The following is a 12672-nucleotide window of genomic DNA, read 5'->3' on the forward strand; positions in this document are numbered from 1 at the left end:
CCCGGACATCAGACTGATCCAGACCACAGCCAGGACATCAGACTGATCCAGACCACAGCCAGGACATCAGACTGATCCAGACCACAGCCAGGACATCAGACTGATCCAGACCACAGCCAGGACATCAGACTGATCCAGACCAAAGCCAGGACATCACACCGATACAGACCAAAGCCAGGACATCAGACCGATACAGACCACAGCCAGGACATCAGACTGATCCAGACCACAGCCAGGACATCCGACTGATCCAGACCAAAGCCAGGACATCCGACTGATCCAGACCAAAGCCAGGACATCCGACTGATCCAGACCAAAGCCAGGACATCCGACTGATCCAGACCACAGTCCGTACATCCGACTGATCCAGACCAAAGCCAGGACATCAGACTGATCCAGACCACAGCCAGGACGTCAGACTGATCCAGACCACAGCCAGGACATCAGACTGATCCAGACCAAAGCCAGGACATCAGACCGATACAGACCACAGCCAGGACATCAGACCGATACAGACCACAGCCAGGACATCAGACTGATCCAGACCACAGCCAGGACATCAGACTGATCCAGACCAAAGCCAGGACATCCGACTGATCCAGACCAAAGCCAGGACATCAGACTGATCCAGACCACAGCCAGGACATCAGACTGATCCAGACCACAGCCAGGACATCAGACTGATCCAGACCAAAGCCAGGACATCAGACTGATCCAGACCACAGCCAGGACATCAGACTGATCCAGACCACAGCCAGGACATCAGACTGATCCAGACCACAGCCAGGACATCAGACTGATCCAGACCACAGCCAGCACATCAAAGTGATACAGTCCATAGCACATCAGTGTGGTGTCCCAGCAAAGGGTGCTGTCTATGGCACCTTAGTAAGTAACTCCCTCAGGTTCACACAAGTGGGAGATGGTGTGTTGTTGTGTTTTCCCCCACTAGGAGTCACTACTGTTTTAGTTATTCTGTACTATGCACAGTTGAAGGAGTAGAAGGGTTAACTGTTTTGTGTCACGTTATATATTGACCAGTCACAGGTGCGAGTGCTTCTCTGTCCTATCCTATCTTCTCTCTAACACACACACTCTGGTCTGTCTTAACCTAGTCTTTAGTGTGAGAGGAAGTTAGCTGAAGAGTCTTTGGAGAAGTTAAGCCAGGGCCTGGCTTTGGCAAGTCCCCTTACAGGGACGCAGAAACTGAACCGTAAGAACTTTTTCTTGAAACAAGCAACCACTTAACTATGCAGTGCTAAGCTCTACAAGGGGGAGAGAAGCCATACAGGGAACACCTTGCCCATGAACCTCTCTAAAACATGCAGGGCAGTTACATGAAGCAATAGAAACTGACCCAAGTGGGAGAAAGCTACAATACGTCTACGTATCACACTGTGTAGGACGACTGGGTAATCCTGGGAGTCCGCTTTACCCAGATAACCGACGACTGGGACTCGTGTTACCCACCTAGGACAGGTAGCCGGCAACTGGGGGCATAAGGTGGTTTAAGATTAGAACAGACATCTGTGAGTACGAGTATTCTCTTTCACTTCTTCTGTTACTTCACCTGTTCCAGCAGAGCACACTTAATACATTGGGCAAGGACCCTCTGGCTAATCTTCTTCTTTAATCTCTCTACTACAAAGCGCCTACTACTACAAGCACTGGTTCTAACTCAGCCGTCAGCACTAGTGATGAGCGAGTACTAAAATGCTCGGGTGCTCAATACTCAAGTCAAATATTTCCCGATGCTCGGGTTCTCGTTTCGAGTAACTAACCCCATTGAAGTCAATGGGAGACTCAAGCATTTTTGCAGCGGACCCAAGCTCGGCCCAGGGAAGGTTGTGTGAGAACCTGTCAACCTCAGAAAATGATGGAAACACGACAAAAATGGACAGGAAACAGCAGGGGCAGCATGTATGGATGTCTCTGAGGCTGCCTAAATGCACCATTACACCAAATTCTGGGCAACAGCCTGGTGGTCAACCTCAAGACAATAGTGCTGACCCAGACAAAGATGGGCAAGGCACATGCGACCAAGGTCAAAGGCCTGAAGGTCACTTTGAAGGACAAAGGCCTTGGAGAGTGTTCCCCTGCCAGTGCCTGACAAGCTGACTGCTCCCCTCCCCTCCCCCTTAATAACTTGTCTTTTTAATTTACTAGACTGACCAGGGCTGGGGCATGACACCCTCTGACTACTTTAGCAATTGGGGTAATTTTACCAGTATCATGTCACTCACCACTTCTCCCCACTGCTTCTGTTTTGGCGACCGAATTTAAAATATATATATTTTTTTTAAGTTTGAATTATAATTTGATTTTGAGTTTGAATTAAAATTTGAGTTTGAATTCGAATTAGTTTAAATTTTGAGTTTAAAGTTTGATTTTTTTAAAATGAATACACCTTTAATCCTTTAAAGAGTATCTAAGAAAGGGCAAGTGCAGTAGTAGTGGGTGGACTTTTTCCACCATTTTCACTGTGTTCCTTTTAGCTGTGGCGTGTACCTTGGGGATACAATAGATGACCTGACAGCCCTGCAAAATAGCATTTGAATTGAAGTTGATTTGATTTGAAAATTGAAATTTAAGATTTAAAAAACAGGCCATAAAGTGGCCTATACCGAGCTGCTGACTACTGCCTTTGAAACAGCTACAAAATAAAAGGACAGCAGAGGACACCCGCAAGTTTACATCCACCCACCAATTGTTCGGTTCGAAATGGACAACACAAGGATCCAAAATTAGGATCCACTATTTTCACTGTTTGTTCCTTTTAGCTAAGGCATGTATCTTGGAGATACAATAGATGACCTGACAGAACTGCAAAATAGCATTTGAATTGAAGTCGATTTTAATTTGAAAATTGAAATTGAAGATTAAAAAAAACAGGCCATAAAGTGGCCTTTACCAAGATGCTGACTACTGCCTTTGAAACAGCTACAAAATGAAAGGACAGCAGAGGACAACCGCAAGTCATCCACCAATTGTATGGTTCGAAATGGACAACACAAGGATCCTAAATTAGGATCCACCATTTTCAATGTCTGTTCCTTTTAGCTGTGGCATGTATCTTGGAGATACAATAGATGACCTGACAAAATAGCACCTCACTTGAAGTTGATTTGATTTGAAATTTGAAATCGAAGATATTGATTCACTCTCTTACTCGGTTCCTCGGCAAGTTCTGCTTGTACTGAGGGTCCAGGAGGGTGAACAGCCAGTAATTGGTATTGTCAAAAAAACATTTAACCCGAGGGTCACAGGAAAGACAGCCTAACATGAAGTCAGCCATGTGCGCCAGGGTCCCAACACACAAGAATTCCCGCTCCTCAATAGGCTGACTCTCAATTTCTTCCTCCTCCATTAATTCCTCCTCTTCAGGCCATACACGCTCAACAGCTAAGGATTGAGCATGGGTACCCTGGGTGGTGGATAAGTTAGTGGACACATTATCCGCTATCCACATCATCACCTGTTCACACTGCGGCGGTTTCAATAGGGGTGCACCCTGAGACCCCGTAAGTTGCGAGAATATGGTAGGGAAAGAATGTCTGCGGTGTGCCACTGCTCCCTCCTCAATAGGTGCTGTGTCACCCTGCCCAGAACCACGGCCTCTGCTCGCTGCATTGCTTGGAACCCCACGCCCTCGACCCTTTCCCCTGGGCTTCACCATTTTATGGACACTGCACAGTCAAGACTGAGATAGTTGCACTACAGATCACAGCAAGCCAAGAAAATATATTACTCAGACTACTTTTGGAGGTAGTCATATAGAGTTTGTGTGTAAGTGGTGCTCTATGGTGTATGCCACCCTCTTACACAGGACAATGAGCAGTAAGATTAGATATGGCTGCACCTAAAAAGGAAGCAACCCTGCAGACTGGCTGCAGATGACAAAAGATACTGGTCACACTAGTTTTTGGAGGTTGTCGTATAGTCTGTGTATAAGTGGTGCTTTATGGTGTATGCCACCTCTTACACAGGACAATGAGCAGTGAGGTTAGATATGGCTGCACTTAATAAAGAAGCAACCCTGCAGACTGGCTGCAGATGACAAAATATACTGGTCACACTAGTTTTTGGAGGTTGTCGTATAGTCTGTGTGTAAGTGGTGGTATATGGTGTATGCCACATGTTACACAGGACAATGAGCAGTTAGGTTCTATTCAGGTGTACTACGAATCACAGCAATACAATGAACAGCAGCAGCAGCACCAGCCACAAAAAAAAATAATAATATTAAATAATAGTACTGAGGACTTCTTTGGGATCTGAATGCACCACCTGCTGTCCCCTTTCTGCCAGCAGCCAATCACCACAGTGTGCAGCTAAGATCGTGGTAGCTGCACTGCAAGTCCCAGCCAGCAATCAGGAGTACTCCAAAAAAAGATTTTAAGCCCTTACAAGGGCTGTTGGGTTCTGTATATAGTATTCCCTGCCTACAGGAACGCTAATTCCCTTCCTAACATTCTTCCTGACAATCAGCAGCTCTGTCCCTAATCACTTCCAGCATGCATGTTAAAGCAAGATAAACGACCTCCTCTCCAAACCAGGGTACTTACCCTGGTTTGGAGAGGAGCTCGTTTATCTTGCTTTGAAATACCCATCTTGGATGGTTTACCTGGGAGTGGCAGCGGTCTAAGTCCATACGTTTGTTGAGTGTTGTGCCTCTCCATTGCACAACCGCATCAGGTGAGAGTCTTATATACTATCCTCTCACCGCTCGTTCATACCTCCTGATCTGTGCTATGGAGCGCTGTTCTATTTTCTCTTCTTAGCATGCATGTTAGGCGAGCACCGTCGGCCCAGATTCTTATATGCCCGGGTCATCTGATCTGGCCAATCAATCGCTGATATTGACATGTATGGGTCTCCTGCATGTTGATTGGCTGAGAAATTGCGCCAAACTTACAGGAAAAGGTATATGCCATTTTCTCGAGTATCGAGATAAGCTACCCAAGTAACGATCCGAGTAACGAGCACCTTAATACTCGAACGAGTACCAAGCTCAGATGAGCATGCTCGCTCACCACTAGTCAGCACCTCTGTTCTCTGTAAAGATTTGTACTGTTTGTACATAATGTGTATTGTTTGCACTGAGTTACTCTCCAGTAAAGTATTTTATTTTTGCACTAGACTCTGGTTTACACTTTTCTGTAGCGGTGCCAACAGTCCGGTTGGGTCTAACACTACTGTGACAAGTGCCCAAGTGACCCTAAACACCCCTGGCTACTGCCCCCCCCCCCCATTTAGGCATACCACTACCTAGCCCCCTCCCCCCATGTAGGCATCCCCTGTCAGTGACCCTGCTGAAATATCAGCTCATCTGCCTTCCAGCCATACTATAATAGGTGGGACCATTAACAGACAGACAGAAGGGCCACATCCAGTCTTTATGAGGGTCATCCTAGACCGCAACCTACACTTGGGTCCTGTAGTCTCATATTCGCCTTTTATGATGTTGGGTAAGAATCCATTGGCCCTTCATGCACGCATGACATCTGGGCACACAAGACATGGGGCACACAAGACAAGACATGGGGGCACATGAGACAAGACATAGGGCACACAAGACAAGACATAGGACACACAAGGCATTAGGACATAAAAGACATGGGGCACTTATGAAAATGGGGCACACATGAAACCTGGGCACACAAAACAAGACATTGGGGTACAAAAGACATGGGGCACATTTGAAATTGAGGCATACAAGACATCTGGACACAAAAGACATCGGGACACAAAGACATCGGGGCACACAACACTTTGGCACTTATTGCATCACAAAGAATTTTGCTGGTGCTCTCGATTTCTAATGGCCACCAGAAGCTCCTGCATCCTGTCACTGTACTATTCCACACACATGAAGTCAGATGGGACCATAAGAGCAGGCTCTGGTAATGTAGATGACCGGCACCAGCATCGATTCCCCTTCCCAATGTTATCATATACACTCTGGTTTCTGAGAGGTGAGAAAGTGTCTGCTCCGCTGAGCTGTCTGTACGTGGTGGGGGGTGCAGCAGATGTGGGATGGAGAGGGGGGTTTCCGTACAATTGGCTGCTAGGATTTGACAGGCAGCCTGCCCCCTCCTTCTCCTTGCAGCCTGCCTATGTGTATGTGAGAAAATGGGTTTAAAGTGCTCTAGGATTTGCTGGCGTCTATATCGCAGTGATCCTGCGAGCTTCTAAAGAGAGAGACGGCCAAAGATCCAGGCAGGAGTGCTCGCTTCCAATGGCACAGGCACCCCGGATTGCTTGCATGCTGTGTATCGGGTTCTCTGTGGTCTCCTATGTCTCTGCTGGTGGCAGTGAAGGTAAGAGTCACTTTGCTCCGGTCTGACACTTTCATCGCTTTGCCACCACTTTATGTTCTGGTCCATGTAGATTGATTTTATTTTATTTTCTTCTCTTCGGATGAGGGACTCTTCATTTTCTGTATATATCTATTATGCTGCCAAAATCTGTCAGAACCTGCCAGGGGACATGGATAATGCTCTGCCATTCTAAAGTTGCAGCTGTCATTGATCCGAGGTTGCTTTGAAGGTGCATAAAATACTCTGAGGTCCTCCGGATAACGCCGGCTCATTCTTTGCCTGGGGCGACAAGGTGGGACGGGTCCTTTGAAGTGTGGACAATGGCTGGGGAGCTGCCAAACTTGATATCTCTATCAGATGACTGACACCATCACAGCTGTGCCGAGTTACTCCGTTCTCCATGTCGCTCCCTCTCTGTCACATCCAACTTGTCCCAAGTCAGATAGACCTACGTCAGCTAGGTAAAACCGGAGACTGATGGCGTCTACCAAATCCTGTTCTTATATATGATCAGTCCATTCCGCTGCCCGCACTAAACATCACATATCCTACATATAAACGTCCATTTAACCAATTCCCGGCCTTACGCCAAGAGCATTGATGTATATCTCAGTTCTAATGACTGTCTAAGGTGTAGGGTTGCAGCCGACAATCATTTACAATGTTGGGTTCTTGGTATGTCTTTCCCCAGGAGATACGTCAGATCAGAGATGTCCGCAGCCGCTTTTCCCCCTATGGCAGTAAACATGCATGCCTAGCCGCACACACTGTTCATGCCAGAACTGAGAGAGATAGCTGTCGGCCAAACAAGTATTCTGCTGATAGTCATCTACAATGTATGGCCGGCTTTATATACTGTGAACGGGAGACTGTGCAGGAGATCACAACTACCAGGATCCAGTACACAGGATCCAGCTCCAGAAGTGGTGAATGTGACTGATCCCACCACCATACGCATCCAGACCACTAAGGGTTGCCCCTTGTGCCCCATTCATGGTGTGAATAAAGTCCCAAAGATCCCACATGATGGTTGTCACCCACTGGCAGGACTCTTGTATACAGTGTAGAGCAAGTATCAGGGACTTCAGTGTATACCAGCCTTCACCCGGAGCGCCTTACCTACAGGTCCCATCGTGTCACCCCAATGCTAACACTTATTTATTCCTAATTTAGGGAAGTAAATAGTAAAGACTTATGGTTCTCTGTGTACACAATCTCCATGGCCTCACCACCCCTCTACCTGATCACCATGTCTAGCTCTTCAGCTGCCCATACATCTGCGACAGCTCTCAGATGACTGCTCATTCACCTGACAGCTATTCCTCCTATCTCCCCATATAGGAGCGCTCATTCAACGTGTCTGAATATACATTTGTTTTTGATAAGGGACAAGGGCGTAAGCTGCTGCCAGATCCTGCCTGTTCTCCTTCAATACCCTTTGACCTTCTTCCAAACCCCTCTGTTTTCTTCTAGCCTCCTCTGTCCTGACCAGATTTCTCAGATTCCTCTGCTTTATTCAGACCCCTCTGTTCTTCTTCAGATCTATTAGTCTTCTCCAGGCTCCTCCAGACCCCTCTGTTCTCCTCCAGATCCATCAGTCTCCTCCAGACCCCTCTGTTCTCCTCCAAAACCATCAGTCTTCTCCAGTCTCCTCCAGACCCCTCTGTTCTCCTCCAGATCCATCAGTCTCCTCCAGACCAATCTGTTCTCCAGATTCATCAGTCTTCTCCAGTCTTCTTCAGTCTCTTTCAGACCGCTCTGTTCTCCCCCAGATCCCCCAGTTTCCTCCAGAACCCTCTGTTTTCCTCCAGATCCATCAGTCTTCTCCAGTCTCCTCTAGACACCTCTGTTCTTCTCCAGATCCACCAGTTTCCTCCAGTCTCCTCTAGGCCCCTGTAACTTTCTCCAGACTCCCCTTACCCTTCTAGACCCCCTAGTCCTTGTCTGCACTCTTCTGTCACCTCTAAACCACTCTATACTCCACCTAGACTTCTCTGACCTCTCCAAGCCCATGCCCTCTTAGATCCAACTTTGTCCGCTCAAGGCCCATCTGTACTCCTCAAGACTCCTCTGTCCCCCTTTATTCTTTCCTCTGTCCCGCTGCCCTTTCCCATACTGTTGTCACCAGACCCCTGTGTGCCTTCAAGACCTCACTGTCCCATCAAGACTGCTTTGCCTCCTCCAGATAAAATATTTCCTCTCCAGACTATTATTTCTTCCTTCAGTGCCTTCTGTCTCCTCCTCCAGACATAGTTGTACCCTTTAGACCTTACTGCCCTGCACTAGGCCCATCTGTGCCTTCAGACTCCATTGTCCCCATCCAGACCCCTCGATAGCCCTCCACATTCATCAATCCCCCTTTAGACTCCTCTAGCAGTGACTTGTCTACCATGGGAAAAAAATCTGACATGTTTATATCCAACATACCCTATCCTATACTTCACCATCTGTCATCAAGAGAGAGTGAGGATAACCCCATACAAATACGATTTCTTCACTTCCATCTAAAGATTTTGGAAACCAGACATGCTCCAGGCCAAGTGGAGTATATAGATCCTTCAGTATCCTGTGCTATCACAGGATATCACAGTATTTACTATGACCAATATTTGATCGGAATGAATGTAATCCAGTGTGTGGGGGTGTATGTCATACAAAATCCTGTGTGTGTGTGTAATGTCTCCTGAGTGGGGGTCTCGTTATGTTAGGTCCTATGTGTAGAGGTTTCCATCATGTGATGTCCTGTGTGTGCAGCTCCATGTATATAAAGGGTTCAATCGTGTATTATCCCACATGTAGATGTACTGATCATGTAATATCCTATATGTGGAGGTCTCGGCTATGTCCTCTGTGTAGATATAATGCCCATTATGTAGAGGTTTTGGTCATGTAGGACCCCAAGTGTTCCATGTAATTTCCTCTAGGTCGTTTTGTGTACTACCTTGTTTACGGGTGTCTTCATTATGAAAGATCTCATGTTCTTTCCTAAGCGGAGTTCTTGGTCACATTATGTCCTCTGTGTTTAGGCCATGTAAGGCCTTGTGTGCCCATTTAATCTCAGTCATGTAAGGTCTCCTTTAAAGGGGTCTCAGTCATATAATGTGTTATATGTGCAGGTCTCATTCATGTAGTGACCTATGTGTGGAGGCTTTGATCACATAGGAAGGTCCTCCAAGTGGTGGTCCAAGATCATGTAAGGGTAAGGGTAAATGTAGAGGTTATGATCATGTAATAACTCTATATGCAATGGTCTTGGCCATATAACATCCTATATTTAGAGGGTTTTAATGTTATAGTCCATATGTGGCAGTCTAGGTTATAGGTTAAAGGTTATGTTATGTCTTCATTGTAAACGTCTAGATCATGTAATACTTACTTTGTGGTGTTCTTTGGTCATGTAAGGCCTTATGTGTACACTCTTTGCCTATGTAATGTTCTGTGTGTTGGGGTCTTGGTTGTGTAATGTTCTGAGTTTGGAGGTCTCAGCCACGCAATGTCTTATGAGTGGAGGTCTCAGTCACGTATTGTCCTGTGTGTGGAGGTCTCAGCCATGTTATGTCCTATGAGTGGAGGCTCGGTCATGTAATGTTACATGTGTGGAGGTCTCGGTCATGCAATGTCCTGTATCTCAAGGTTTCGGTCACGTGTTATGTAATGTTCCGCGTGTCACATAATGTCCTGTATGTGGAGGTTTCAGTCATGTAATGTCCTCTGTGTGGATGTCATTTAATGTCCTGTGTGTGCGGATTTTGGTCATGTAATGTTCCAAGTGTGGAGGTCACCTTCAAGTAATGTCCTGTGTGTAGAGGACTCTGTCACATAATATCCTGCGTGTGGAGGTCTCGGTCATGTAATATCCTGTATGTGGAGGTCTCGGTCATGTAATGTCCAGTGTGTTTATCTCAGTCATGTAATGTCCCATGTGTGAGGACTCGATCATGTAATGTTCTGTGTGTGGAGGTCTCGGTCAAGTAATGTCCTATATCTGGAGGTTTCAGTCAAGTAATGTCTTGTGTGTGGAGGTTTCGGTCAAGTAATGTCCTATATCTGGAGGTTCAGTCGAGTAATGTCCTGTGTGTGGAGGTGTCGGTCATCTGATGTCCTGTGCTTTGAGGTCTTGGTCATGTAATGTCCTGTGTTGAGGTCTCGGTCATATAATGTCCTATGTGTTGAGGTCTCGGTCATGTAATGTCCTGTGCTTTGATATCTCGGTCACGTAATGTCCTGTATGTGGAGGTCTTGGTCACATAATGTCCTGAGTGTGATGTAATGTCCTCCTGTTACCACATCTTGTCACCTCCACATAGTGCACAGATTTCCAGGTAGTCCCTGATACTTGCTCTCCATCATGCACCGGGCCCTGAGTTACATCAGGCTTAGGTGGAATCTCCTGTAAAGTCATCAGCCAGGACATACTTGGCTCTTGCCACTGGCCGTGTTCAGGTCATGAGCTCCTTGTCTTTTTGGTAGATGTGCCCATGCCCTCCTCCGCACAGTTCTTAGTCATGTAATGTTCTGTGTGTGGAGGTTTTGGCCATGTCATGTCCCCTGTGTGGAGGTCTCTGTCATGTAATGTCCTGTGTGTGGAGGTCTCAGACATAATGTCCTGTGTGGGGAGGTCTTGGTCACATAATGTCCTGTGTGTGGAGGTCTCAGACATAATGTCCTGTGTGGGGAGGTCTTGGTCACATAATGTCCTGTGTGTGGAGGTCTCAGACATAATGTCCTGTGTGGGGAGGTCTTGGTCACATAATGTCCTGTGTGTGGAGGTCTCAGACATAATGTCCTGTGTGGGGAGGTCTTGGTCACATAATGTCCTGTGTGTGGAGGTCTCAGACATAATGTTCCGTGTGTGGAGGTCTCTGTCACGCAATGTCCTCTGTGTTTAAGTTTTGGTCATACAATGTCCCATGTGTGGATGTCTCAATCATATAATGTTCTGTATGTGGAGTTCTTGGTCAAGTAATATTCTGTATGTGGAGGTGTCGGTCACAAAATGTTCTGTGTGTGTGTGTGTGTGTGGGGGGGGGTCTCGTTCACGTAATATTGTCCTGTGTTGTAGGTCTCTGTCATGTTCTGTGTGTGGAGGTTTCGATCATGAAATGTCCTGTGTGTGAAGGTGTTAGGTATGTAATGTCCAGTGTGTGGAAGTCTCTATCATGCAATATACTTTCTGTGGAGGTCTCGGTCATGTAATGTCCTGTGTGTTAAGGTCTCAGTCATGGTCTGTGTGTGGAAGTCTCGGCAATGTAATGTCCTGTGTAAGGAGGTCTCGGTCAAGTAATGTCCTATGTGTGGGGGTCTCAGTCACAATATTTCTTGTGTGTGGAGGTTTCAGCCATGTAAAGCCCTGTATGTGGAGGTGTCAATCATATAATGTCCTGTGTGTGAAGATCTCTGTTGTGTAATATCCTTTGGGTGGAGGTCTCAGTCATGTACTGTGTGTGGAAGTCTTGGCCATGTAATGTCCCGTGTGTTGAGGTCTCGGTCATGTAATGTCCCATGTGTGGACGTCTCGGTCATGTAATGTCCTGTTTGTGTGGAGGTCTCAGTCACGTAAAGCACTGTATGTGGAGGTTTCGGTCACGTAATATCCTGTGTATGGAGATATTGGTCATGTTCTGTGTGTGGAGGCCTCGGTCATGTAATGTCCTGTATGTGAAAGTTTCGGTCATGTTCTGTGTGTGAAGGTCTTGACCACGTAATGTCCTATATATTGAGTTCTCGGTTATGTTCTGTGTGTGGAGGTCTTGGCCACGTAATGTCCTGTGTATGGAGGTCTTGGTCATGTAATGTTCCCTGTATGCATGTTTCAGTCACGTAATGTCCTGTATGTGGAGGCCTCTGTCATGTAATATCCTTTAGTGTAGAGGTCTTTGGTCAAATAATTTTCTGGGTGTTAAGATCGTGGCACCTTCTTTGTGTGAAGGCCTCGGTCACGTAATGTCCTGTGTGTGGAGGTCTCGGTCACGTAATGTCCTGTGTGTTGGAGGTCTCGGTCACGTAATGTCCTGTGTGTTGGAGGTCTTGGTCATCTTCTGTGTGTGGAGGTCTCGGTCACATAATGTCCTGTGTGTGGAGGTCTCAGCCATGTAATGTCCAGTGTGTGAAGGTGTCGGTCACATAATGTCCTGTGTGTGGAGCTCTCGGTCACATAATGTCCTGTGTGTGGAGCTCTCGGTCACGTAATGTCCTGTGTGTGGAGGTCTCGGTCACGTAATATCCTGTGTGTTGGAGGTCTTGGTCATCTTCTGTGTGTGGAGGTCTCGGGCACATAATGTCCTGTGTGTGGAGGTCTCAGCCATGTAATGTCCCATGTGTGGACGTCTCGGTCATGTAATGTCCTGTTTGT

General features: G+C 46.7%; 1 protein-coding gene across 3 annotated transcripts in view; it reads left to right on the top strand.

Annotated features, from left to right (window-relative positions):
* Positions 1-6251: 6251 nt before the first annotated feature.
* Positions 6252-12672, top strand: part of EPHA8 (EPH receptor A8) — an 83530-nt gene continuing 77109 nt past the window's right edge. For all 3 annotated transcript variants that reach the window (XM_069948361.1, XM_069948362.1, XM_069948366.1), the window contains exon 1: positions 6252-6320. In XM_069948361.1, coding sequence (XP_069804462.1) covers positions 6266-6320 — 55 coding nt within the window. In that variant the 5' untranslated portion in view covers positions 6252-6265. The remainder of the gene's footprint in view (positions 6321-12672) is intronic.

This window comes from Dendropsophus ebraccatus, chromosome 12 (assembly GCF_027789765.1).
Source record: "Dendropsophus ebraccatus isolate aDenEbr1 chromosome 12, aDenEbr1.pat, whole genome shotgun sequence".
In the NCBI taxonomy this organism is placed as follows: domain Eukaryota; kingdom Metazoa; phylum Chordata; class Amphibia; order Anura; family Hylidae; genus Dendropsophus; species Dendropsophus ebraccatus.